The following is a 26,974-nucleotide window of genomic DNA, read 5'->3' as shown; positions in this document are numbered from 1 at the left end:
AACTCATTAAAGTGGCATATTATTTTGCAACTGGGAAAAATCTAAATGACTGAAATAAGCTGTGGAAAGAAAATCAAATTGGAACATCTTATAGATGTTTTTTTTTAAATTAATTTATTTTTTATATATAGATGTTTTTAGTGCTATAATTCTGTTTCAGTGGTTTTTCCAACTTTGTCACAAACCTGCAGTGGCCATCGAGCAAATTTTCTCTTAAAAGTGACTTCATCAGTAGACAAGAGAAATGGATCCCACGTGAGAAGGGACATTGATATTTATAAACTTAGTAGGAATAATAATGGTGTACTAATATATTTGAGTACATGTTTAAAACTTGAAGAGGTAAATAACTGCCCGCCAGCATTTACTTTTCAGTATGTTCCTATAAGGTGATTATGATGTTTTACTGCAGTCTCATCTAGGGCCTCTCTAATGCATGCAGTACATTTTATTATGTTTAATGTGGATCATTAATTATTTTCTAATGTATATTTTTGATAAAGCAATCTGAAGAGGATGTGAGTCAGTTTGATTCAAAGTTTACACGTCAGACACCTGTTGACAGCCCAGATGATTCAACTCTCAGTGAAAGTGCCAACCAGGTCTTTCTGGTAAGCAAGAGAAAGGATTTTCATGTAGCTGTGGGTAAATCACATAATAAGGTTGAGTTTTTTGGGTTTTGGGGGCTTTTTTTATAATTTAAATTTTTTTGCAATTAAAAAAATTAGCATTAAGGTTTTAATATATAAAATAATAACTGGTTGGTGTTCAAATTTCCTAAATTGTATCATTTTTCTGAAATAATTTATTCATATCAGTGTTGACTTAGGCCTATATATTAACAGTTTATTATAATTAAATAATAAAAATGTAAGTATAGCTTAATCAAATTTCATTAAACATTAATTTATTAAATATTTGTTTATTTAATATTATAATTTTATTGCTCTTACATATCCTCCACCTTTTTAAAATTAAATACTTTTATCGGGGGCTCTTACAGCTCTTATTGCAACCCATGCATTTGTCCATTGTGTTAAGCACATTTGTACATATGTTGCCATCATTTCAAAGCATTTTCTTTCTACTTGAACCTTTGGTATCAACTCATTGTTTCCCCTACCTTATCCTACTTCCCTCATGAACCTTGTAACTTATTATTTTCATATTTTACATCATCTGCTGTCTCTCTTCACCCTCTTTTCTGTTGTTTGCCCCCCTGGGAGGGGGTTATATGCCGATCCTTGTCATTGATACCCCCTTTCTCTCCCCACCTTCCCCCTTCCCCTCCTGATCTCTATTCTCTTTATTGGTCCTGAGGGGTATAGCTGTATTGGATTCCTTGTGTTGCGGGCTCTTATCTGTAGCAGTGTGCATGCTCTAGTCTCGTCAGATTTGTAAGGTAGAATTGTTGTCATGATAGTGAGGGGAGGGAGGAAGCATTAAAAAACTAGAGAAAAGTTGTATGTTTCATTGGTGCTATATTGCACCCTGACTGACTCCTCTCTTCCTTGTGACCCTATGATTTTTGTTCTGAGTCTTTGATGCCTGATACCTGATCCTGTCTACACCTCGATAGCACACAGGCTGGTGTGCTTCTTCCACGTGGGCTTTGTTGCTTCCCTGCTAAATGGACGCTTGTTTATCTTCAAGCCTTTAAGATCCCAGACGCTACATCTTTTTATAGCCGGGCACCATCAGCTTTCTTCACCACATTTGCTTAGGTACCCATTTTGTCTTCAGCATTTGTGTCAGGAAGGTGAGCCTCATAGAATGCTGGATTATTAGAACAAAGTATTTTTGCGTTGAGGGAGTACTTGAGTCGAGACTCAATGTCTTATAATACTTAGCATATAAATATAAGTACATAGATCTATTTTCCTATTGCTATGTAAATAAACATATTTACATATGTACATGCCTTTCTTTTGACCTCTATAAATGTCCTTTGCCTCCTAGTTCTTTCCTCTATTATTTTTTTACTTTCCTCTTGTCTCACTGTCATGTTTGGCCTTCATTTGGGTTTCAGTAATTCCTCGCTGTTACATTGCCCTTGATAAGCCCCCTCAGCTTCCTACATCCTTCTTTCCATTGATTTTAGTTCACTTGTTCCTTTGTTCCTGGTTTGGTTGACACACACCCCTTTCTTTCTCCCACCTCCCCTTCTTCTGTGTCCCCATAGAACCCTTGGTCCCATTGTTTTCTAATCTGAATTGTTCATACCGGAAACTAACAAAAAACAAAATAACAACAAAAAGAAAGTCGGTGACAAAAAAGGAAAAGCCTATAAATAGTTCCAGGTCTGTTTTTGACCTTTAGGAGTGTTTTCCAGTCAAGTTGATGGGACGCCACACTCTGTCCCCAAAGTCTATTGTTGGTATTTCCCAGGGACTTCATAGCTTTGCTCTCTGTGCTGCTATGGTGCACGCCCTTCACTGTTTGGCCCCAGTGTGATGGAGTCAGATTGGGCACAATTCCTGCACTGTGTCTCCAGTGTTGTCCCTTGTAGTGCTATGGGTGGTCAGTGAGGGACGTCATGTCTCGTGGTGGGCCCAACCCTATGGTCCTTTCTGTCCATTGGCTGCTCTGAGCAGAATATCATCCTTGGGACTCCGTGGCCCAGGATGTGTTCCATTCTCTCTCCTTCCCTCTCTGTTTGTTCCTGTGTGTTCTGATCAATCGCACCCCTCTCCCTGAGCTGTAGCTTCAGTGCTGTTCTCTGAAGTGAGTTCTGCTGTTGGGAGAAGGGTGTACACATAGTTGGTATTGGGGCCGGTCCCACGGACCTCTTTATTGGATTGGTTCCCTGCTTCCTGCTGGTATGTTGCATTCACGTCTTACATCTTACTCCCCTTTTAAACTTTATTGTGAATTGGGTAAAACTGATCAGTTTTCCATTCTGTAATTCATACACATTTTGTTTATTTTTCACATTTTGTTTCGATGATTAGATTGCCCACAATGTACTACTGTCTTTTATCTCATTTCCTTCCTGTGTTCCCCATTCTTCTTCTTTCCTAACTCTTCTGAACTTTGTGCTTAGGTAAATGCTTCTCTTTGGATCTCAGATGGTTGATTATGGTAAGGAGTGCATACTTCCCAAGGGCTATTGTTCCCCAGATACATCTGTTTGGCTCAAAACTGAGCCATGGAATTGAGTCATTTCCAGATTAGAAGGGGGGGCTAAGGACCATAGTTGCAAAGTTTCCACCTGTCTCTATTTGACTATATGCTTGGTTCTCGTAATGACTTTGAGTTCCATTTTTTCTCCCACTCTATCCCAGAACTTCTAATGACAATCATTTCAGAACAGCCGGGAATGGTGGCTGGACACCAACTAGTTATTCTGTTCTCAGAACCATGGAGACATGTTCCCGTGCTCCATTAGTCCATTGGACTAATTGTTCTTATGCATCTTCCACTGTACTTTCCTTTCTTTTGGACATGGACCTGAGATGGCGGCTCAAGCTTTTAAGACCCCAGTTGCTAATTCACCAAAGTAGGATGTAGAACATCGTCTTTGTGGACTATGTTAGCCAGTTGACCTCGGTGCCGCCTAAGACCATGGTCCAGAGTTCTCAGCCCCTCTGAGTCTGAATCAATCTACTTTGATAAGAGAAGCTAGCTTTACAGTTCATAAAGGTAACCTGAAGTGCTTTTCTTGTTTTTAAAAACCATCCCCTTAATCACTGGTATCTACAAAACTGATTTGCAAAATCAAATACTACATTTTAGCAGAGTAGGTGTTTATGATTCTTTGGAATGTATGATTCCTTTTTTACTTAAGTTACTGACTTAATATGACTTAGTACTGCACCTCAAATTATTACTGCTCAGCCACAGTGGTGGGAAAATAGGAGGAACAACCATACATTTATTGTGCTTTTAACTACTAGGCAACTTTAGCTGGTTTGTCAGTATTTAATATTAAAAAATATTGGATCATATATGATAGTAAATTAATTCTCAAGAAATATCTATATAGATTCATAGCTTATCTTCACAGATCAAAAGTTTTCAGGATACTAATGAACAAATATTAAAGATTTATATCAGATTGGTATATTCTTTTTCCCATGTGTCATGTATGCTTATATTATTGGGCTTATGTGTCATGTGAGTATCCACCTCATAATGTCTCTTCTATAATTTCTTTTTGTACTACCTCTATGGAGAGGGGAACGATTTCTTCCTTGTTTATTTTTTTCTGAGTTTGCTGAATTTGCCACAGAAGCATTGCTAATTAATTTAATTATCAAACTTTTAGTTCATACTACTCACGGTAGTATTATAGCTAATGGGGATAGGAGGTAGGTTCTAAAGCTCGCATGAATGCAAAAATTGTGTATTCTTGCTGATAACAAGGGCTCAAATAGAAATTGTTTTGGAAATGTTGATGGCAACATATGTACAAGTGTGCTTAATACTATTAAATGATGGATTATCTGTAAGAGCCCCCAATAAAATGATTATTTAAAAATGTATTGTGTATTCCAAAATTATCCTTGTTAATATAACACTACAAAATTTTAAGTAAGATTGAATAGTAATGATTGTATAAATATATGTTTATACTGTAGTATAAAACATATACTCAAAACCTAATTTTTCATTTTGAAGGAATTTATGTATGTAGTTAAACTCATTTGTTTGATCTGTACATGATAGAATACCACTGTATTCCTCTTAGTACAATGTCTCATGCTCAGGGAAGTAACCATGAATGGCTGTGCTTCTGGCATTGTCCTCTTTTTTTCTGTGTGCTACTGATATAGGACTTATACTTTAAAAAACTTATCACAGAGACATTTCCACCTCAATTGGGCATTACAGTTTTAATTAGTTAGATCGACCAGGAACTCCCCCCAACCCCTGCCCCAGTAACAGTTTGACAGCATCTTAGCTATAAAGAAATGCAAAGTTGTGGTGGCAAAAGTTACATGGTTAAGCTTTCATTGCCAATTAAATTATTGTCGGGCTTTTCATAATTACTTAAATCGGCTAACCAAGAAACCTAAGAACAATTCATTTGTTATTAGGGCTGAGCTAGCATTCTACATGTAAGGCGGAGCTCTAAGGATTAGCAAAAATAGAACATTCCACTTTCCTGGAGATACAGTTCTAATAAATTTAAAGAAAATTTAAATTCCTGTAGTGATGCACCATATACAGAACTAGAGGAAATTCTAACACGAATAAGGAACAGCCTGGTCCTCTTGATCGTTACAGCCTTAGCCTACTAGAAGCCGTGGGGAAATCTCCCGAGGTTTAAATACAATAGGTGCAAAGTGTATGTACGCTATAGCATGGCATCTCACTCCTCAGGCCTTTCTGAATTTTACTGACTGCACCTCCCGGTGACCGTCGTGAGGATAAATGAGAAGAGGAGCGATAAGGCTGTTAAAGGGATGGCTATAGACAGCACAGGGGACCAGCTGCAGCTCAGCAGCAAGAAACAGAAAAATGTGGCCAGAGGGGGAACTCAAGAAAACACATGGTTGTGTTTTTGTCTACTTTAGTTGATGCTGACCCTTAATCTAGAAAATACTAAATTATGTGTAATCATTGGTATGAAATTAGAAAGACCACTTTGGTTTAATTATGAGAAACTATTCCAGGGTGATCATCTTAGTTGCTTATATGCATGTGGCTGAAAACTCTAGAATTTGCTTTAAAAAATCTACTGCCATCAAGGAAATGTGGACTCATAGTGACCCTCTAGGACAGGGTAGAACTGCCCCAGTGAGTTTCAGAGACTGATTTTTTAAAAAATCATTTTATTGGGGGCTCTTAACAACTCTTAACACAATCCATTGTGTCAAGCACATTTGTATATCTGTTGCTCTCATCATTTTCAAAACGTTTTCTTTCTACACGAGATTAACTCTTTAAAAAGGTAGAAAGCCCTGTCTTACCCACCCAGTGCATAATCACGAGGGCACCCGCACTCTTAAGAGAATTTACTTTAGGGTGTTTTGGGATTTTTTTTTTTTTGGTGTGTTAACATTTTAATGTGAAGTCCATAGTCCTGCTTTTTCTGGTTTGTTTTGTTTTCGTACTACTGTCAGTAGAGTGGGGTTTTATTTGCTGGTGTCTAGAGCAGAATTTTGCTTTCGTAAAGTCTGTCTCCAGAAGCTAAGCAGTGTGGGAGTGAGGACTGAGGATATCAGAGGTCGTGGGGATGAGAACAGGAGTATTCGGACTGGTGGATTCTGATGTGCTCCTGGGCTGGTGTTGCAGAGACGGAGTCACCGTATCTCGTTGATGTAACTGAGAAAGTGCCGTTTCATAGCCCACTGTGCCTTCTTTCAGGGTTTTACTTATGTGGCTCCATCTGTACTTGAAAGTGTGAAAGAAAAGTTTTCCTTTGAACCAAAAATCCGATCTCCTCGAAGATTTATTGGCAGCCCACGAACACCTGTCAGGTAATTCAGATTTTTCATTCTGTCTGTTTTCTTGAAAACCTAGAAGAGCATTACTAAAGAAATTCACAGCCTCTTACATAAATGAAAGAACTTTCATAATCTCTTTGGTGGACATAAGCTTAGCACTGCCTTTTTGTACTGCAAGTGGCTGGTCTCTGACCAGTCTAGACAGTGCCACACAGTGGAGCTTCACCACCGCCCTGGCAAGTGTGCTTTGCACACCCGTGGTTAGCACAGGCCTTGTCCCCATTCTGATGAAGCACGCCGTTTAGAGGAAGAAAGTCACACAAAACTAAAAGCAAGCGTGTTCACACACATAGACAAACTATGCTCTTGCAAAGAAAATCAAGTGCAGTGGTGGAGAAGGCCTACTTGATGAAGTGACAGGACTGGAGACAAAGAGCTAGCTGCACACAAAAAACAGGAGAAATCGTACTATAGACAGAAGACTAGCAATTGCAAAAACCCGAGGGAGGCGGAAAAAATTGCCTTTTGGAAAGAAAAAGTTGGTCACTGTTTCTGAAGTGAGTGAGGCGAAGAATGACACAGGGTGGAGCATAAATGCAGGAGGACACTTGCAAGCAGGGTGTAAAGCTACTTGATTGTTAAGAGACCAGTTAAGGAATGCTAGCAGTTAGTCTAGAAGAGAGATGGCTCAACTTTTGCCTTTTGTTAACCTACACAAAAATGAAACTAAATGATTCTTTCTTGAGATGATCTCTGTGATAAATGAGTGATAGTTCTTCTTTGTCTTAAAGCCCGGTCAAATTTTCTCCTGGGGATTTCTGGGGAAGAGGTGCAGCAGCCAGCACTGCAAATCCTCAGACACCCGTGGAATACCCAATGGAAACAAGTGGAATAGAACAGATGGACGTGACCATGAGTGGAGAAGCATCAGCGCCACTTCCAATACGACAGCCACACTCCGGGCCATACAAAAAACAAGCTTTTCCTATGATCTCCAAACGGCCAGAGCACCTGCGTATGAATCTATGACAAAGCAATGCTTCTAATGAATTTAAGGCAAAAAGAAAAAAAAAAAAGGTGGGATTTGTGAGCATCCTACAAGGTGAAACAAGAAGACTCAAAATGACAGTCTTGAGTCGATGTCTTTATACAGAACACTTTGAACAGAAGGAAAAGTAAACATGGATTTTTAAAAATCAATCAATGGTGCAAAAAATACTTAAGCAAAATAGTATTGTGGAATTCTTAGGCACATCAGTTAATCGATTCCTAGCAACATCTTCTCAACCTTATCCAGGATTTTCACGCTGATGGCTCAAAACGGACAGTATTGGGGTAGGATGTTGCTTCTGAATCAGTTGCATTCTGATTGTGTCCAAGAAGGTTATCTTTTTATTAGGCAAAGTATGAAGTTGCCTATAATACTTGCAACTAAGGACAAATTAGCATGCAAGCTTGGTTAAACTTTTTCCAGCAACATGGAATCAAAGACAGAGGAAACCTATCAATTGATGTTTTACGTGCAAACAACCTGAATTTTTTTTATATAAATATATATTTTTCAAATAGATTTTTGATTCAGCTCATTATGGAATACATCCCAAACTTTAAAATGCGAAATTATTGGTTGGTGTGAAGAAAACCAGACAACTTCTGTTTCTTCTCTTGGTGATATAATAAAATGCAAATGAATCATTGTTAACCACAGCTGTGGCTCGTTTGAGGGATTGGGATAGAATTGGGGTCTATTTTCAGTAACCCAGCTGCAATACCTATCTGTAATACTTGGGTACGTGTGTGTGTGGGGGGGGCCTTGTGGGAGATGAACTTATTTAATCATTTCTACCTGCAGTACCTGCTATGTGCTAAGCTGAACTGGAAGCCTTGGAACGGGCATAAGTTTTATGTCCTACTTACCATTCTTGTCCTAGGCCTGCATTGCCTGGGAATAACGTCACCACCGGTTCTTAGACCAGTATTTGGTTCATGACCAAATATATTCTGCCCGTGACTGAAGGAGGACTGAAGCGAGTCAGGGGAAATGCACCCGCGGGCGGCAAAGTGAGGGAGGACAGAGATCCATGGGCAGAGGGCGTTGCCACGGTCCACACTCTGTCTGTTTTATAACAAATTAGTAAGGTTTTATGTTTTACTTTTTTTTTACTGTTTACTTTCTGTATATTTTTTCCTCAACAGTTTTTTAAAAAGGAAAAAGGGGTTTTTTTCTCCTATAGTTGGGCTGTTTTTTGATTGTAACAATATTTGATGGCCTTTTGATGAATGTCTTCCACAGTGAATGAGATAACTTAGCGACTTAATTTAAGAACCATGTTAACAGGACACAATGTTTTTGAAATTGTAACACAAGTTACATAAGTGATTTACAGGTTGAAAGAATAAAAATGAAGGTAATTTTACCTTTCTTAAATACTTCCTGCCTTAAAGAGAGCATTTCCATGACTAGCTGGTGGAAGGGTTTAATATCTGCAGAGCTGTATGAAAAAGTATTCAGTGTACACTGGCACAATAGATGGCCATGCAGCTGAGTCTGACCACTTTGTTTCGTTTGTCTTTTATACTGTCTTCAGTCCAAGTGTGCAAAGTTGGTTTGTAATCTTTTGCAGCCCTGGATTTTTTTAAAATAGATGCTGCTTGCTATGTTCTCCAAACCTTTTTGAGCCATAGGATCCAAGCCATAAAATTCTTTATGCATGTTGAATTCAGTCAGAAAAGAGCAAGGCTTTGTTTAAATTACATTTCAAGTGAGATGGGATTAAATCCTGTCAACAGTAAACAAAAACAGACCCATGGAAAAGGATTGAAAATACATTTTCAATTATGGCAATAAAAGAATTGGTAACAGTTCAGCTTTAGACAGAAAAAATATTTTTCTTTTAAACCACCCTCTCAAGCCTCCTCTTTTTGCCGCAACCTACTGCGAGCCTCCTAACTGTAGCTAGTAAATCAGGAGCTACGGTGATGATGAAGGGCAGAAATTGTACCGTAAGTGTAAAATCATTGTTCTCCGACAGTTTGTGATGTCTGAAAAACAGAACCTAAAACGTCATGGTGGTTTGTACAGATATTTCAGACTGTAAATGGCTTGTGGTGTCTAACAATTGTCTTGAAATGTGTTTACTCACTGTAGTGATGACTGCCTGAACAAATTCCAGTGATGCTTTGACACCAAAATATTCCCCGTCTTATTACATAAAACATTTGCACTGTGAATGGTCGGCTATAACTACCCTATAGTTAAAACTGTTTTCGTAATTAGTGCTGCCAGCAAGATTGGCAAACACACTGCAACTTTTCTGCATAGAAAGCATCCATGCAAGTAGTTTTCCTAACTGCACATTCATGAAGTGGAATTAATTTTCCATCTTGTGGCAAGTTTATTGAGAAACTGTTCCATAAATGGACATCCCTACTATGACTGTGAAAATGTCGAGTGCCACACTGATGTCAGACAGAAAGCACACACCTATGCAATATGGCTAACTATATTTATTTGTAAAAATTCACGCATAGTTTAAATATATGATGTCAATAGAACTAGTCTAGGAGGGTTCATTATGAGTATTCCAGGTAAGTGTATAAAAGAGCTTAAGTGCTTTTCTTTCATCACTTATTTTCTTTAAAATCAACTATTACAGGATATTTTTTTATTTTATACATGCTGTTTTTTAATTAAAATATAACCACTGAGAATGAAGTTTACTAATTTCATTTTATAAGATTTATAAGCGTTACAGAATAATTAAACTGGGATTTATAAACCAGCTGTGATTAACAATGTAAAGTATTAATTCTTGAACTTGAATCAGATTTTTAGAAATTATTTTTCCCCTTTGTGGTCTTAACTAGTTTGAGTCCTCCAAGGATTTTCCCGTACTATTTTTGAGAGAGAAGATAATTTGGGGGAGGGGGCCTGATGCATGTATGATATTCCATAAATTCAACATTCTTTACTATAGCTGATAAATGATTATAAACAAGAATGCATCTTATGTAGTATTATATACTGAGCCTTGGATTTTATATTTAACATAGGACCTATTTTGGATATTCAATTAGTCATGGTTCCTAGCTTTCTAAGGGCTAGCTCTAAGATTATTCCCTTGAGAAATGTTGAATTTATGAATAGATTTTGAAACTGATTCTCAATGTCCAAATGTCTACCTTTCTCCATAGTAGTAGTAGACATGAACAAGCTGGACAAACCAATCACAAAAATACATACGATCACATATGATATGACATCTGTTACTGATTCATACAGTACTTTTCTTGTGTGATTACTACCTTAACACTGTAGCACAAGTATTATTTCAGTAGATTATCTGGAGTGCCATCTGAAAGATGGGTTTGTCTATGTTTGTGTTTGCTCTTTATAACTTAATTTTTTTCTATTTCAAGTTGGCTTTGCATCAGAGTAAATAAATTCTTCAGCTGCCTTATCAGGAGTGCTATGAGGGTAATGCTTTTTCTGCTTTTCATCTTGTATTTAGTTTAATGTATTATTTGATTTTGGATTGAATGAATGTAAATAGAAATTAAATACAAATTTGAATGAACATAAAATAGTGATTTTTTTAATTATCCCAAGATAGGAAGAAATAACAATATACACATCATGTGCATGTAAGTAACTTTTTAAAAAATATACCAAATGCAGCTAAGTTCTCATATCCAATGTTACTAAAAAATGTGAAAAAAGACAGTAGTAAAGAGCGTAGTATTGATTTTATATATTGAATTTGGATAATGATTTCCAAGTTGTGCTAAGGTAGACTTGAAATTGTTGCTCTAACAGTCATATGAAAATTTTATATAATTTCACATAAAAGTACTAAGATGACTTTCTAATGGCAATCAACATTTTCAACTATATTATTGGATTTTTATGTGGCCAAAAATGTAGTACACAAATAGGTTTTAACTATATTTCAATTCTAGAATAAGAAAGATGTTCTGCATAATCTATGTAACATTAACATCTGCTAAGCATCACCCTTCCAAAAGTTATTTCTATACAGAAGTTCCCCTAGACTTTACCTTTTTATAAAATATAGTAGTATTTTCTTCGTGCTGATAAACTGTCTTTGAGAGGGCACATGAATTCATGAAAATTTTTAAGTCTGTAATTCCTTTTGTTTGAAGGGAAGAAATACAAAGGTAGAAGTTGCCAGTGGACTGCACAGCTTTATAGTTTCCCTTTTACAGTTCCTGTATGAACATTGTTTAAGAAGAAAAAAAAAAACTGTCCACAGTCAGCCTCAAGTGTATTAAGAAACTAGGTGTGGGAGGCAAACCAGTGCTACAGAAGAAAGCAGAACCTCTTTTTTAGTGTTTAATACAGTAATTCTAAAAATAAACACCAAGCCTGTTGCTTTTATGTCAATTCTGATTCATTACAACTCAGAACTGCCCCATAGAGTTTACAAAACTAAATTTTTATGGAAGCAGACGGCCACATCTTTCTCCCATGAATATGGGGTGGCTTTGAACTGCTGAACTTGAAGCTAGCAAGCCAAGTGCTTTACTACTGTGCCACCAGGGCTCCATTGAGAATATGGGTAAAAACCAAACCACTGCCATCGAGTTGATTTTGTCTCAGTGACCCTGTCGCCCACAGCTGTAAATAAATAATATGAATGTTACAGCTAAGAACAGATTGCATGTATACATTTAAATCTTTTATTGTCACTGATTGCTTATACAATAGAGAAAATACACTATTAAAAAATATATCATCCTCAGTAAATCAATCTTCATTTAGAAAATCTGATTGTTACCGGTAAAATACAGCCCTTAGAACTTCCATTTAAATGAACAATTTTATGAAAATCTTAAGCAGTTTTGAGAATGAGAATTATAAAAGTCAATGTTAAAGAAAATTCTAGTTTCAGGTAAGGTTCATCTAAAAAATAGTATGAAAAAATAGTCATTATTTTGAAAATAATGTCAGGAAAGAATACCTGAGTTCATCTAAACCAAAATTCTAGTTAGTCTATTGCTGTTTTGATTAAATTAATGAGAAAGTATATTTACATTTTAACACTGCAATCACTTGTCCGATAATTAGGCTAAAAGAAATGCTAGACACAATAAACTAAATGTCTCAATACATGTTAGATTGAATGTTACTTGTATGTTTTTAAGAGCACAAGGTGCATTCACTTATTCTGCTAAAATATACTATGCATTTGAATCATACAGTCCAAAAACATTTGGAAATATTTTCTTTTAGTAGTGAAAACCCATTCTCATGCCTTTACCAATAGGTACTGTATCCAGATGAAACTATTTTGTGGCCTTGATAGTTTATAAGACTTAATATATTTGAAGGTGTGAAGAAGTAGCTCCATCTTTCCATTTGTTGATATGGTCGGAAATTACAGTTCTGCACAATGGACATGTTTTTTCTCTGTTAAACCATAAGGTAATGCATTCTTCACAAAATATATGCTGCAAGGGAATTGAGTACTAGATTTTACACTTGGTAAACATTTAAAATTCATCACACTACAGATAATCACATTCTATTGCTGAAAGGAAGTCTGGAGTATTGATACAAAGCACATAAAGCATGTATAGCCACTGAGTGTTCTTTTGACCGTATTTACAGGAGTGTTTGTTTAACCATTTTAAATAAAACACAAGCTAACCTCTATGATAATATTTAAAGTTACGATAGATAACACCAAAACAGTCCATTTAAAATGTAACATAACTGGCAAAGTATAAGAAAAAGCCTTAATAAAAAAAAAGAAAAAGCCTTATAAAATACAATTAACAAATAGTGGTTTATTCTAAAAGACCACCATCCACTTATTAAAAAATAGTCTGCCTTCTAATCACTTTGGTATTCAATTTACCAGATGAATTTTTTTACCCTCTTCATTCATCCCTCTGCACAAGGCACGAGGTTTACCCAATCTTACCAAACCCCCAATCATGAATAAGAAATTACCCTTGTATGACTCTGGAATGCTACCTTCCACTAAACACTGTGTTTTGTTTTTTCTTTATAACTAACATGACCATGATTTTTGAGTCATGGAGAAGAAATGCTTTATCTAGGTTCCTTGGAAATATAATCACCTGACAAATGAGAAGAACCGGTTTCTGAAACTCAGCCTGGCAGACTGAGCAAATGTCATCCACATCTGAACACTGTCTCTTGCTGGCAGCCACACCATAACTCTAGGAAAACAATAAGTTTTGTTCATTTATAATTTTGTTTTTAATGTTCCTCACATATATAGATATTCTACTTCTCAAATCTCCCTGGAACCAGGCATTTGAAAGTGTTTTCAGAGGATACAAACATTTTGAGGCTGAACTACATAAATCCATGTTTTGATGACTTGCAAGGGGTGAAATCATTAAGACATAATTTGACCTAGGAAATTGTTAAATTTAGTGAATTCCAAAATGAGTGTTTCAAATCCAACACAACTCTTAAAAGACTAAAGGCTTACTATGAGTCAAATCCATAGCACTGAGGTTTTACACTTGCGTATGAGGGGCGCTTTGAGAAGTTCCTGGAAATATGAAACAGAAAGAAAATGGTATTTTTCCACAACTATTTTGGAAGCTCCACTGTACTATATGACAGGACTACTAAACTGAACCTACTGTTAGATCTTGCAGAGGTTCCCCACGGGGTCAACCCCTTCCTTATCTGGAGAGGTAATCTAAAAGCCACTGGGGATTGATTCAGTACGTCCAGATACACCAGAGCAGGACCCAGGAAAACCCGTTGTTTAACAAACTCGCCATGTGAATTCTATTGTGAAGAAAGTTTGGGCCCACTGAACAATATCCTGCTGAGTTTAAAAATATTTTTACTTATCCTTAATTAGCAGAAAAGTCGGTTCTTATCACTAAGAAAGGAATGACAAAAATTCAAAGAACTAAATATGCAAATATCACTTGGGTAGAGAGAGACAGGATGGTCAAAAGTAACTGAACAATAAATGCAATTCTTTGAATTTTCCTCTAAAATCTTAAATGTTTCTGAAATCTGAGATCTTTAACTTTTTCAGCAAATTTGGTACAACTTTACTCATTAACTAGAGGTGAAATTGAAGAATTCTCAGGGAAATTTAGAAGAATTAGAATGTTACAAATCAGATCAGCTCAGTCACGGAAATGAGAGGAAAGCATGACTTGTTGGGACATACCTGATGTCATAATCGAAATGTCTTAAACTAAACGTCTAGATTAACAAAAGGATGAAAAAAGAATTTTTGAGTTTGGTAGTATTAAAAATCCAGCAGCAAGTCATGATACTGATAGAAGATCTTGGTATCTATCTCTCCCTTAAGTGTCCTTTAGCGGAGTGCAGGATACATTGTCAATACTTATTTTACTTTGAAGGCCTTTAAAATAGTATTCTTGTCTGGCATTTTGGAAACTACCTCCAGGAGATTGTGTATATGAGGGAGCTTCCCCAAGTTGGTGGAAAAAAATCCATCACTGTTTCATTTATTTTCCACATGCTTTCTGAACATGTCCCGTATCTTGGAGAATCTGAAATGTATGCCATTAGAGTGCCTATGTCTTATTGAAAGCATGACTGCTATTTTCTTTCTTTTTTGTTGTTTTGGGGTTTTTTTTGGTTGTTGTTGCTATTTTCTTTCATAAAGAAAGAATATCCAAATATAATTCAGTACAAGCTTTACTGGATGGATTCTAGTGAAATGGTTGCCAATTAAATCGACCAGAATTGAACTTTCCCTTTTACCTTGTGTAAAGAAAAAGGTCTGTGTGGGATGTAACCAAGACTTGTTTCTATATTGCTAACACTATCTTAGAGAAAGGGTACCCTGACCAGTTGTACTTTATAGACAAAATCTCTCATTAAATACATTTTAATACTATAGTATTTGGTTGGCATTCTTATCTGTCAGTCCCCCTGAACCCTGACAAATTAATTGTTTATGGGCCAAATCATAAGATGTGATACCTAGGGTAACTAGGTACATTTGGGGCCTGGTCTGATATAGGTAGATCACATTGCTTTATGATACCTTATAATTTTTGTAACATTAACAATCATAATCAAGTTTATAGCAGTCTTGGGCATCTCAATTTATTACTAAAATTCCATGCTGTGAATTTGTTTGTACATACAAAATTTAAGAATTGGTAGAGAAATTTCCTCCGGCATGACAGCTGTTAAGAAACATTTTTGGTAATGGGCATGTCAGAAATGGCTTCAAAAGTTTGTGGGAAAATGGAATCGAAAGATAATAGAATTTTTCCCACAAACTTTTTGAAAGCCTTTCATAAAAGTGAAATCACTTTCATAAATGCTGAATAAAGGAGTTCATAGATACATACGGTCAGTATTAGTGATTAGAAAAAAATGAATAAAAGTTGATAGAATTTTTAAGTGAATGTTTATAAACCCTTAACAATATTAAGTGATGACACACAAAAAAAGAGGAATATCAAGTGACCAGGAGGGAACGGAGGAGATGGGGGGAGGAAGGAGGTACCAGTCAGAATGATCGACACATAGCCCACTCCCAGGGGGCGTGGACAACAGAAAAGTGGGTGAAGGGAGACATAAGTCAGTGTAAGACATGAAAATTTATAAATTATCAAAGGTTCATGAGGGAGGGGGATGAGCTTATACCAAGGGCTCATGTAGAAAGAAAATACTTTGAAAATGATCATGGCAACATATGTACAAATGTGTGCTTGACACTGTATGGATTGTGATAAGAGGTGTACAAGCCCCCAATAAAATGATGAGAAAAAAAACAACCCCAAGTGATTAAAAGGGCAAGAAGTACATTTAAGATATCCAAGCACTGAAACCATTAAGTTGAGTCACTAGGAAGTTTAAGAAACTTATCAGGTAATAAAATTCTCCAGTGATTATCATAGTTCCAAATGTCAAACTACTAGAAAATACTAATCTCAAAAGATGACCTAATTTTGAAATGCTTCTAAAATTGTCAAACTAAAAAAATGTTTATGATCAAGTACAATAAAAGTGTTTTTCCTTAACATTAAAAAATACTTACTGGTCGTGTAAAAAATATTCGTAAAACCTGTCTGAAAGTTCTCAGGTGCCTAAAAAAATCCAAAAGCTGAAAGAGGGAATAAAAGAGATTATTAATTTAAAGACCCTTCTCTGCTAAGCTCAAAGTTGAAACCTCATAATAGAAAGTCTTGTACTTCAGTGTTCACTATATTAGCACAACAGTTAATCAGTTCTCAGTGGGGTCCCTAGGAGTGGGTGCTGACTTGATGGCACCTAATAATGCCAAGTATTCCACTCAGCATAAAGGTTTAAGCCAAACATGCTGAATTACATTTGAATAGCTAGAGTTAGAAAGTTTACTAAGATACATATCAATTTAACTCAATTATGACAAAGATCAAGAGAAGATTACAGCAAATTTAGCTGGTTTACAAGTTCTTAACATATTTAAAGTCTTGCAAAGTGATTATTAAGTTGAAGGGGACAAGTAAAGGGTAGTCAAGAGACTATGTTCATTTGCGAATGAATGTATATGACTAACGTTGCTATTGCTAATGGGTATTTTCAGTTCTACCTGTTTTCCCCTTTAGGTTCTTTGCTTGCTCCCTCCATGCACTGAAAACAGAAACTCTAGGAAGATATTTCCATTTCTCAAATTTTAAATAGATCAAAAACTTATCATTACTTCTAACTAATATGAATATGAAATAAGCTATAAAACTAAGAAAGGATGAAGTACCATATAAAATATAATCACATGAATGACAAGGAGATTTTCAATGATACCTACTTTCAGAATGAGGTAGAGCAAAGCCAGCAATATTCCAAGACTCCGTCTAGTTAAATTACTAAACTCCCCATAGCTTACAAGGTATCGAAACCAAACTGGTATGGGAACAAAGGTTCGGTAATACTGACATAATTCTTCCAGAAGCATATACCAAAATCCCTAAAAAAAAGGGGGGGGGGGGAGAGAAAGCTACCCAAGTTACTTACATACACAGCATAAATATCTCATATTGGTCCGAACACATCCTATCATTAGCTTCAACCTGGTTCTTACATATTACAGGTACTGAGAGTTAGCCATTGAAGAATTTCTAAAGAAAAACTGAAAACGTTTTATGCATCTTACAAATAAAAACATGTATATTTTGCTGATCAGAAAACTTGGTATTAAAATTTGTATTAAGTGAAGACAATGTATAAATATATGCAGATATTAATTACTAACTGGAGGAGAGCAAATATTTTTTTACATGATATAAGGATTGGCTTTTAGGTTATTTTGAAGCACATATAAGGGGAAGCTTCAAAAGTTTGTGGGAAAATTCCATCCTTTACATTTTTCTACAAGCTTCCTTGTTTAGAGGTCAATATTTAGTTTCAAGTCTTTGGAAAATGGTCACTAGTCTGACATAATTAAGATTATTTAGCAACTGAAAAATTATCAAAGAAATCATTTTAGAGCAAAACCAAATAGTTTGGGTAACATTATTCCAATAAACAAGTTAGTTTCTTACCTTGGATTTAAAAGACATGATGAAAGAAGGCACTAGTAAAAGGAGGCATTTTAAACCCATGAAAATGAATTTCAGAATGAAATCTGTAATCCCAACAATCCAAAGTATTTCCCAGAAGCTCAAATGGTCCAAAGTAGGTTTTAAAAAAATTAAGCTACCAAGAGAAAAACATCAAAATTTACCAAAGTAACATACAAAGGTAAAGAAAGAACAGGGATTTTTAATTTGCTACTGCATAGTTTACTTCAATTTGAAAAGTCAGGCAGTCAGTTCAAGTAAATGGAATGAGGTTACTCTTTAACTTTTTAAGTCACTGAATTTCAAATCTTTCCTAAAGAAAAGTAACATGAAGTGGTTTGTTCATAGCTTTTCTAGCCTATAAACGAACAACATACGAGTCTCTGCTATTGTCACCTCAACCAACCCCAATTGAATTGCTTTTGTCAAGGCTGCCAACTCGGCATTACCAAATTCAAAGGTTCGTTTTTTCTATCTTCCCCTAATGTATTTTCTAGACTTCTGACACTACATACTTCCCAGTTCTTGTATGCCACTGATGGCTTTTGAAAAAATAATTTTATTGGGGGCTCTTACAGCTCTTATAAGCACACATCAATTATATCAAGCATACTTGTACATATGTTGTCATAATTTCTAGAACATTTTCTACTTGGTATCAGTTTTCCCCTCCCCCCTCACAACCCTTGATAATTTATAACATTTTAATTTTCATATTTTACACTATCCACTGTCTCCTTTCACCCACCTTTCTTTTGTTTGTCTGGGGTGGGCGTGAGTGTTGTACATCAGTCATTGAGATCGATTCTCCCTTTCTCCCTTCACCTTCTCCTTACCCTCCTGGTATCCCTACTCATTATTGGTCCTGAAGGGTTTATCTGTCCTGGATTCTGTGTGTTGAGAGCTCTTACATATGCCAGTGTACATACTCTGGTCTAGCCAGACTTGTAACTGGGGTCATGATAGTGGGGGGAGAGGGGAGGAGGAAGCGTTAAAGAATTAGAGGAGTGTTGTGTGTTTTGTTTGTGTACCCTGGCTGGCTCTTCCCTTTCTTGTGACCCTTTTGTGAGGGGATGTCCAATTGTCTACAGATGGGCTTTGGATCTCCATTCCAACCTCCCTTGTTCACATTGAAATGTTTTTTGTTTTGGGTCTTCTGATGCATGATACCTGATTCTGTCGACACCTCGTGATCACACAGGCTGATGTGCTTCTTCCATGTGGGCTTTGTTGCTTCCCTGCTAGATGGCTGCTTGTTTAACTTCAAGCCTTTAAGACTCCAGATGCTAAATCTTGTAATAGCCAGCCCCCATCAGCTTTTTTACCAAATTCATTAGCTCATGTACCCATTTTGATTTCAGTGATCGTACTGGGAAGGTGAGCATCACAGAATGCCAGGTTATTAGAACAAAGTGTTCTTGCTTTGAGGGAGGACTTGAATAGACCCAATGTCCATCTGCTACCTTAATACTTACCCTATAAATATAGATCTATATCCCTAGTGTTATATATTAATATATTTACATATATACATGCCTTTTGCCTCCTGGTTCTTTTCCTCTATTTCCTTTTACTTTCCTCCTGTCTCACTATCGTGTTCTACCTTCATTTGACTCTGTACTTCCTCTCGGTTACACTGCACTTGATCAAACTCCACCAGGTGATTGGTCCATTTTAGTCTCTGCTGTTCCTCCTGGGGCATATCTTTAATTTGGGCTAACTCCAATTCTGGGCCCTCTTTACATATTTCCTGGCCAGTCTTATCAGTCAGCTATATTCTAATAAAAAGAAACTTAAGTATCTGATGATTGTCATGGCATTGGGGAACAAATCTGAATTACAACACGCAGCTCTCAAACTTGCAGGGAGACAAGTACTATGTGTAAGATAAGATATATACAAGGTGCTATGGAATATATAATTACATTAAAAAGTGTTGTATACTTAAGACTAGAATTACCTGTAATAAAGTGACTGAGAATGAAAGGTGTAATACAAAAGAAGAGACGATCCTGCTAAGAATACCAATAACCAAGCACATCGAATCTTTGAGCACCTTTCCTGGGGGGGAGGTGGGGAGAAGGAGGAAATTATAATTTGTTACTCTGAATTATGCCAGAACATTAAAAATCATTAAACTTTTATGACTAATTTATTCATTTATGTTTTAAAATAATAGAATTAATCTTAAAATATAGAAGTGCTAAGTTACATATCATATGGTTTTATATTTTAAGTGAAAATTTCTTCATCATATGAAAAACACGAGCAAAGAAAGCTTATCTCTTATTAACTGATATAAAAGACCTACCCAAATGCAAAAAACCTTGACCTATATACCGTGTTATATGCATACTCAAAGCAGTATTTGTTAAATGCTATTAATTTAATCAATTAGTATACTTTTTTTAGTAAGTATAATTTTTTTTATTCAGGTAAGTATTTAGTAAGATAATTTGTTTACCCGTTCCCCCCCCCCATTTTATTAGCAAGTAATTTACACATCATAATTCAGTAGTTCAATCATGGAGAACTGTACAATCACCCCATATCAATTTTAGAGCACCCCTCCCCCTGGTTAAACCACCTTTAAGATACTCATGCAATCACAATCTGTCCCACTGCTCCCTCCTCCTGTCTATTAGTTACTCCCTAACCCCTCTCCCTCCCCATCTCTGCCCCCCGACACACACCCCTGTATTCCCTCTATCTACTTGTATCCATTATTATCATGATCATCATGCACTCATTCACTCCTGCGCTTCACAGCTGGGAAAACCAACACAAAGCAATAGAAAAATCGAGCTAAGGTGTGTTTACCCTCACTTTTAAGGTAAAAAAAGGTTTAATTGCTACTTACACAGAATTTTACAAGTTTTAAACCTTAGACTAAATTTTTGTAGCCTGACAAGTTTTAACAACTAAAGTCCAGAAGAATACCAGTCTTTACAAAAGCATGACCCTTTCAAAGATGCCTTTAAATTTTCATAAATTAATCCTATTTTTCCCAAAGATTTAAATGAACAGAATTATTTTGTAATTTACGCCATGGAAAAATTCTTGGATTTAATTTTAAGAGAAACCTAAATAGTCCTAAATTCACTTATTCATGGATATATTTTATAAGCTTTATTTTCTTTTTAACATTTTATACACTTTAAATCTTGTAGTACAACAGGGGCCCAGTAGGACAGCGGTTAAGCTCTCAGTTGCTATCCATCAGTCACTGACGGGGCGGAGACGAAAAGACTTCCCAGCCTTGGGAACTTTGTGGGGCAGTTCTACCATGTCCTAAGGGCCGCTATGAGTGGAATAGCCGAGATGGCAGTGTGTTTTCTGTTTCACAGCGCAGCAGCTTTTTGTGCTGACTGTACTCATAGGGGGGTCCCTGGGCAGCTCAAATGGCTGGTGCTCAGCTGCCTGAAAGGTTGATTGATTGAAGTTACTCGGCAGCTCTGTGGAAGAAAAGCTTGTCATTTTTGTTTCTGTAAAGATTACAGCCCAAGAAAACCCTACGGAGGAGTTCTACTCTAACACATAGGGTCACCAAAGTAGACATTCATTAAACAATAATGAGGTTTTTATATGGGCCCCTATTTTTTTGTTGTGTGCCATGAAGTGGATCCTACTCATTGTGATCCCATAGGACTAAGTAGAACCGTCCCCACTGGGGACAGTTTCCAAAGCTGAAAATCCTTAAGGAAGCAGCCCATGGGACGGCTACCTTCTACTTTTTATGCTTAAACCACTGTGCCATCACGGCTCTTTTCGAATGCTTAGTGTGCTAGATGGAGCCGTGGCGGTACCATGGGTGAAGCGTTAGGGTGCTAACGCAGAGTTTGGAGGCAGGAACCGACCACTCCAGTCACTTCACAGCAGAGCGAGGAGGTAGCCATTTGTCAGGATTCACAGCCTCAGAGACATTTGTTTGGATGTTCCCCATAAGGTTTTCCGAGGTTAATTTCTCAAACGTGGACAGCCTATTTCTTCTTAGTAATCTGTTCCTAGACTTAGAAGGCTCTGCTGACCACTGCTCACTTTGGATGACGTGGCTGGTATTTGAGATACAGATGCCAGAGCTTCCGGCACAGAGGATCAATCACCCTAAGTCAGAACTGACTGGCTCCACTGCACCTGTTGGCAACCGCCTCAGAAACCCTGTGGAGCAGTTCCACTCTGTGCTGCAGGGTCGCTGAGTTGGAATCCACTTGAAGACAGTCGATTTGGTTTGTTTTTCAGTGTGCGCAAACTGATTCATAAAACATGAAACCCTTGCCAAATCAGAATAAATAGTGTGTTTTACACTTCTGAGTCTTTTCAAGTTTTCCTTTAGCGATCAGGAGCCAAACATATTATGGGAAGCAATCTAACGTTAAGACAGATCAATTATAGATAATTTTTAAAAATCTGTCAAACTCCTATTTTCAATTTCCCCCCAGAATGAGTATGTAATTCACAATGAGAAACAGTTAACAAATTTTTTGGTTGATTATACTTACTCTTAGGAAAACCTGATTTACAATGCTTTTGTTTGCATACATAAAAGTTGTTATCAGCCCAATTCCAAGAGAAATTCCTGTTAGAAAATAAGTTTCAGTTAATTGAAAAAAAAAGTCAAAGAATATGTAATCTGATAAAAAGAAAGCATATTTTCAAATCTAACAGAAAATAAGTAAATGAAATACATAAAGTAGATTACGAAAAGGGGAGATAATATAGAACAATTTAACATTTAATATTCTTTATGCCCTACCTGTAATATGTTGCATAACAAGTTTGACACTCAGAATCAAAATATATGGAAGACTTTTTTGCAGCCACCTGAAGAGATAACGGAACTCTGAGAAGGAGTTGCTACCATGTTCCCCAGACTCTGTGGCAGCAGTATCCTCTGGTTGCCTTGCTTCATTGTGTGGGTGACTGTGTAAGTGACTATGCACACATCCATGGGTACAGCTGTGGACACCTGGCCTTATGTTCCTGGAGCTTGAATTTTCAGCATATTCTTTAGGTATGGAGTTTATCTGGATGTGAACATCTCCGGTATGGAGGCACGGTCCTTCTCCAGTCATTCTTGCTGTGTGAGCACATTGGGAGGCTGAGACACCCTCGTTGCCTGCAGTCCCTGGAGGACTATGCAGTTGGCTACAGTTGGCTTGCATGGTCCTTGAACAATTCTCTGATCCAAATTTCTTTCTTTTAGGAATCTGTTTCCTAAAAATCAAATAATATAAAGTATTATAAGTGAGCAGTTCAATGTAGACAAATTACCAGATGTCCTTTAGCAACCCTGGTAATGCAATGGGTTGCACATCAACCTACTACATATAAAGTTGATGGTCCACATGGAAGCACACCAGCCTGTGTGATCACGAGGTGCCAAAGGGATCAGGTATCAGGCATCAAAGCAAAAAATCAAATCATTGTGAATGAGGGGGTTGTGCAGATTGGGGACCCAACACCCATCTGTAGGCAACTGGACATCTTACAGAAAGGTCATGGGGAGGAGATGAGCCAGTCAGGGTGAAGTGTAGCAACAATGAAACATACAACTTTCCTCTAGTTCCTAAATGCTTCCAGCCCCACCCCCCCACTATCATACCAATTCTACCTTACAAATCTGGCTAGACCTGAGGATGTACACTGGTACAGATAGGAACTGGAAACAGGGAATCCAGGACAGATGATCCCTTCAGGACCAGCGGTGAGAGTGGCGATACCGGGAGAGTGGGGTAGAAATGGGGAACAGATTATAAGGATCTACATATAACCTCCTCCTTGGGGGATGGACAACAGGAAAGTGGGTGAAGGGAGACATCAGACAGGTAAGATGACAAAATGATAATTTATAAATTATCCAGGGTTCATGAATGAGGTGGGAGTGGGGAGGGAAGGGAAAAATGAGCTGATGCCAAGGGCTCAAGTAGCAAATATTTTGAGAATGATGATGGCAACAAATGTACAAAAGTGCTTGACACGATGGATGTCTGGATTGTGATAAGAGTTTTATGAGCCCCCAATAAAATGATTTTAAAAAATAAGGTTGATGGTTCAAACCCAACAGCTACTCTTTGGGAGAGAGATGAGGCTGTTTGCTCCAGTAAAGATTTAAGTTTTGGAAGTCCAAAGGAGGAGTTCTTCTCTGTCCTATAGGACTGCCATGAGTCAAGAGTTGACTCTATGGCAGATGGTATACTTATTGACTAAAGGGGTAACTGATAATTAGAGCAGATGAATTATTTTCCAGGTATCCATTACTTGTTTACTAGACTCCTTCAAAGCCACGCTCTGCTGTCCTACACAAACCTAGGGAACATTCACGAAGAGCAAAGTAAGCTTCAGGTTCTTCCAGTTCTCGAGTGACAGATGACAACAGCAAAAGATCATAAAACACAAGTGCCCAGCAGATGTTAATTGTAAGGACCAGTAGTTGAATACTTCAGGACCTTTATTCTGTCCAATTGAGGTTTTGGCTCTAATTCCATAAAGTTTATTAGTTTTTTAATGATTGGAAATGTTCGCAAGGGAAAACACCATTATTTTAATGCTTTAAATTATCAAAATAGGCAAACATTTCACTTAGCTGACTTACAATTTTAGTTCTATCTTGAAACAACTTTCCTAAAGCTAAATGAAGCTTTTAGTAATTAATAATGAGGCCAAGAGTATTCCCAACTCCTGGCCCCCAATGTTACTCCAATGCCTTTAAAGCTGGGATCCGGGGGGTGTTAGTGTTTTACACTAGCATGTTAAGTGCTAGATGGCTCTGAATAAGGAATTTAAAGAGTCAAGCCTACTAAAAATGCCAACAGGGCGAGATGGCGGTGTCCCGGACAGGGACGCGGCGAGGGCAGGATCCCCGAAGGGAGGGAGTCCCAGACTGCCGCCCTTCCACGTTTCTCCGGGGACATGGGTGGGGGTGCGCGCTCCGTGTCCCTCTTCTTTATGCCCGGGTTCGGATATTTTTGCGGCTGGGCTTTTACTGCCCTGGGAGGGCGCCGACCCTCTCCGAACACTGACGTTGCACGGGGGCCGTCTTTCTCTGCAGTGCAGACGCATGCCCCGCCCACTTCGCCCCGCGCACAGGTGAGAACAGAGGAAAAAACAGTACGGAAGAACTCTTCCGGAATCCCCCACGACAGGGTTCCCCCAGATCCGAGCCACTGGGGTCCCCGTTCTCCCTCAGAACCTCTCCGCCGCAGCCCCCGCCGCCTCCCGCGTCTCCCCGACCTGACCTTTCATGACGAAGAGCGCCCCGAAGCCTGGGCAGCGACCGCCAGCGCAGGATGCGACACCGCCCGAGCCCCCTCCGTCCGGGCCATCGAGCTCAACCCCGACAACCGGCGGCGCGGCGCGCGCGCTCCCCGACGTCCTCACGTGCGCGCGCCCCGCTCACGCGCGCCGCGCCGCCGGACCGACCAGCTGAAGTGTGGGCCGGGCGCGCGGCTGCGGCAGAGCGTGGGCTGCATTTAAGAACAGCCTGTAGGTGTGTGCCGTAAGCAGTCGGCCGTCGCCGCGGTTGCGCGTGTGTCGGGGTTTGGTCGCGCGCCTTAATTTCGGAGGACTGGCTCGAAGCAGCTCCGCTGGCTCCGCTCCACTGAGGGCTCCGCTCCTCACGCGGCCTGCCCCACAGCGTCCGGGCCGAGGGCCTCCCCTCCCGAGCGGGGCTGCCCGCGCCCCTGGTCGGGGCTCTCGCCGCCCCGGGCCGGGCACGGGAGGCGCCTCGCCGACGAGGACTTGGGCGCCTCTGAAGAGAGGGGTTTCCGGGTGGAGGGTGTTCGAGTTGGGCACCCGACCCGGTGGCGGCCGGCAGTGAAGTTTGACCGGAACCGCGCCGTCCGCAGGGCTTTGAGCTTGCGCGGTGCACCCGTTCGGCCCAAACCCGAGCCGCCGGGAACAAAGGGAGCCGCGAGGGGGCGGGGTCGCCTGTCGGGGTGGGTCGGGTGGACGCGACATTTTTGCCGCTCTCCCCTGAAGGGGCCGCAGGGAACTCTGGGTCTCAATCAGGCTGTCAATCAGAATTGTTCCAGAATTAGAAGCTTATTGAGGGGAAAAAAGAAAGCTAAGACAAAACTCTGCCCCTTTCTGATCGCTGGCCTAACTAGGGTTTAAAAGAGAAAGTAAGTCTCCTTTGTCTCCTCCTTGCTTCCTTCCTCCAAACCGTCTTTCCATTGTGAACTGCAAGCTTCTTTCAACCTTTGGTTTCTACCTTTTACTTAGAGATTGTCATGAGTAACCCTTCACAGGCTTAGAGTTCTTGAAAGTCAGTATCCCATGCTAATAACATGCCAATAACATGGAATAATAAAGAGTTTCTTTGCTCATTAAGAGTTAAAATTACATATATGGACACGAGTTCAATGCTAGTGAAAAAGTTTACTATTTTTTAATTTATTTTTTTATTAAAAGATCACTTTATTGGGGGCTCTTACAACTCTTCGAACAATCCATACATCAATTGTATATTTGTACACATGTTGCCATCATTATTTTTAAACATTTACTTTCTATTTGAGCCCCTAGTATTAGCTCCTCCTTTTTTCCCCTCCTATCCCTAATTACTATCTACCTGTAACGCTCACCAGTTACCAAAGTTAGTGTGTAATTTTTGTGGGTCTTAATCATGAAGTTATACCTTATTTTCTCCCCATCAGTGTATAACTGAATCCATTGTTTAACCTCAAGGATCCATTTTGAAGCTTTTCTTAGATTAGTTCTACTACCACATCATTTATTTTGGGTAAAAAGGCACACTTCTTCACAATATTAGATCTGCTTCTAGCTGACGAATTGAGATACAGGTTTACACTCCCCCTGCCTTCTTTATAAAGAACAAAGATGTCATTTTAAAAAAAATTACAACATCTTTTTATTGGGACTTCTACATCAATTGTATCGAGCATTTGTACATCTGTTGTCATCATTCTTTTCTAGACATTACTGTCTATTGAGACCTTGGTGTCAGCTTCTCTTTTTTCCTAACCCCCCTCCACCAAAGATGTCGTTTTAAGGACTAAGGTGTACGTGGCCCAAGC

The 26,974-nt window shown here is 38.4% G+C and overlaps 2 protein-coding genes across 5 annotated transcripts in view; one reads left to right on the top strand and one right to left on the bottom strand.

The window, feature by feature from the left end:
- The window catches only part of RPS6KB1 (ribosomal protein S6 kinase B1), a 40,459-nt gene extending 31,636 nt beyond the window's left edge, over positions 1-8,823 (top strand). For all 3 annotated transcript variants that reach the window (XM_075561495.1, XM_075561494.1, XM_075561496.1), the window contains exons 13-15: positions 504-611; positions 6,313-6,425; positions 7,184-8,823. In XM_075561495.1, coding sequence (XP_075417610.1) covers positions 504-611; positions 6,313-6,425; positions 7,184-7,421 — 459 coding nt within the window. In that variant the 3' untranslated portion in view covers positions 7,422-8,823. The remainder of the gene's footprint in view (positions 1-503; positions 612-6,312; positions 6,426-7,183) is intronic.
- Positions 8,824-8,829: 6 nt separating this feature from the next.
- Positions 8,830-25,788, bottom strand: RNFT1 (ring finger protein, transmembrane 1). Of its 2 annotated transcripts, XM_075561497.1 has the most exons (9): positions 25,175-25,788; positions 22,693-23,153; positions 22,439-22,515; positions 19,900-20,000; positions 17,922-18,075; positions 17,189-17,347; positions 16,439-16,504; positions 13,500-13,601; positions 10,120-12,863 (listed from the first exon to the last, which is right to left on the bottom strand). In XM_075561497.1, exons 2-9 carry the CDS (start codon positions 23,099-23,101, stop codon positions 12,729-12,731), a joined length of 1,203 nt encoding a protein of 400 aa, XP_075417612.1. In that variant the 5' UTR covers positions 23,102-23,153; positions 25,175-25,788; the 3' UTR covers positions 10,120-12,728. The 2 variants fall into 2 exon arrangements, with proteins under 2 accessions (XP_075417613.1, XP_075417612.1); XM_075561498.1 differs by lacking the exon at positions 25,175-25,788 and having other exon boundaries at positions 8,830-12,863; positions 22,693-23,150.
- Positions 25,789-26,974: the final 1,186 nt, after the last annotated feature.

Source organism: Tenrec ecaudatus, chromosome 10, assembly GCF_050624435.1.
Source record: "Tenrec ecaudatus isolate mTenEca1 chromosome 10, mTenEca1.hap1, whole genome shotgun sequence".
Classification (NCBI taxonomy): Eukaryota; Metazoa; Chordata; class Mammalia; order Afrosoricida; family Tenrecidae; genus Tenrec; species Tenrec ecaudatus.
The sequence above is the reverse complement of the archived record's forward strand: the minus strand, read 5'-3'. Positions and strand labels throughout refer to the sequence as shown.

Excerpts from the sequence above, each read along its gene's own strand:
- RNFT1 (XM_075561497.1), bottom strand. The coding sequence starts at position 23,101 with ATGCAAGCCAACTGTAGCCAACTGCATAGTCCTCCAGGGACTGCAGGC. Across the intron at positions 22,516-22,692 it reads TGTTATGCAACATATTACAG|GAATTTCTCTTGGAATTGGG; the intron begins GTAGGGCATAAA and ends ATTTTCTAACAG. Across the intron at positions 17,348-17,921 it reads TCATGTCTTTTAAATCCAAG|GGATTTTGGTATATGCTTCT; the intron begins GTAAGAAACTAA and ends CCTTTTTTTTAG.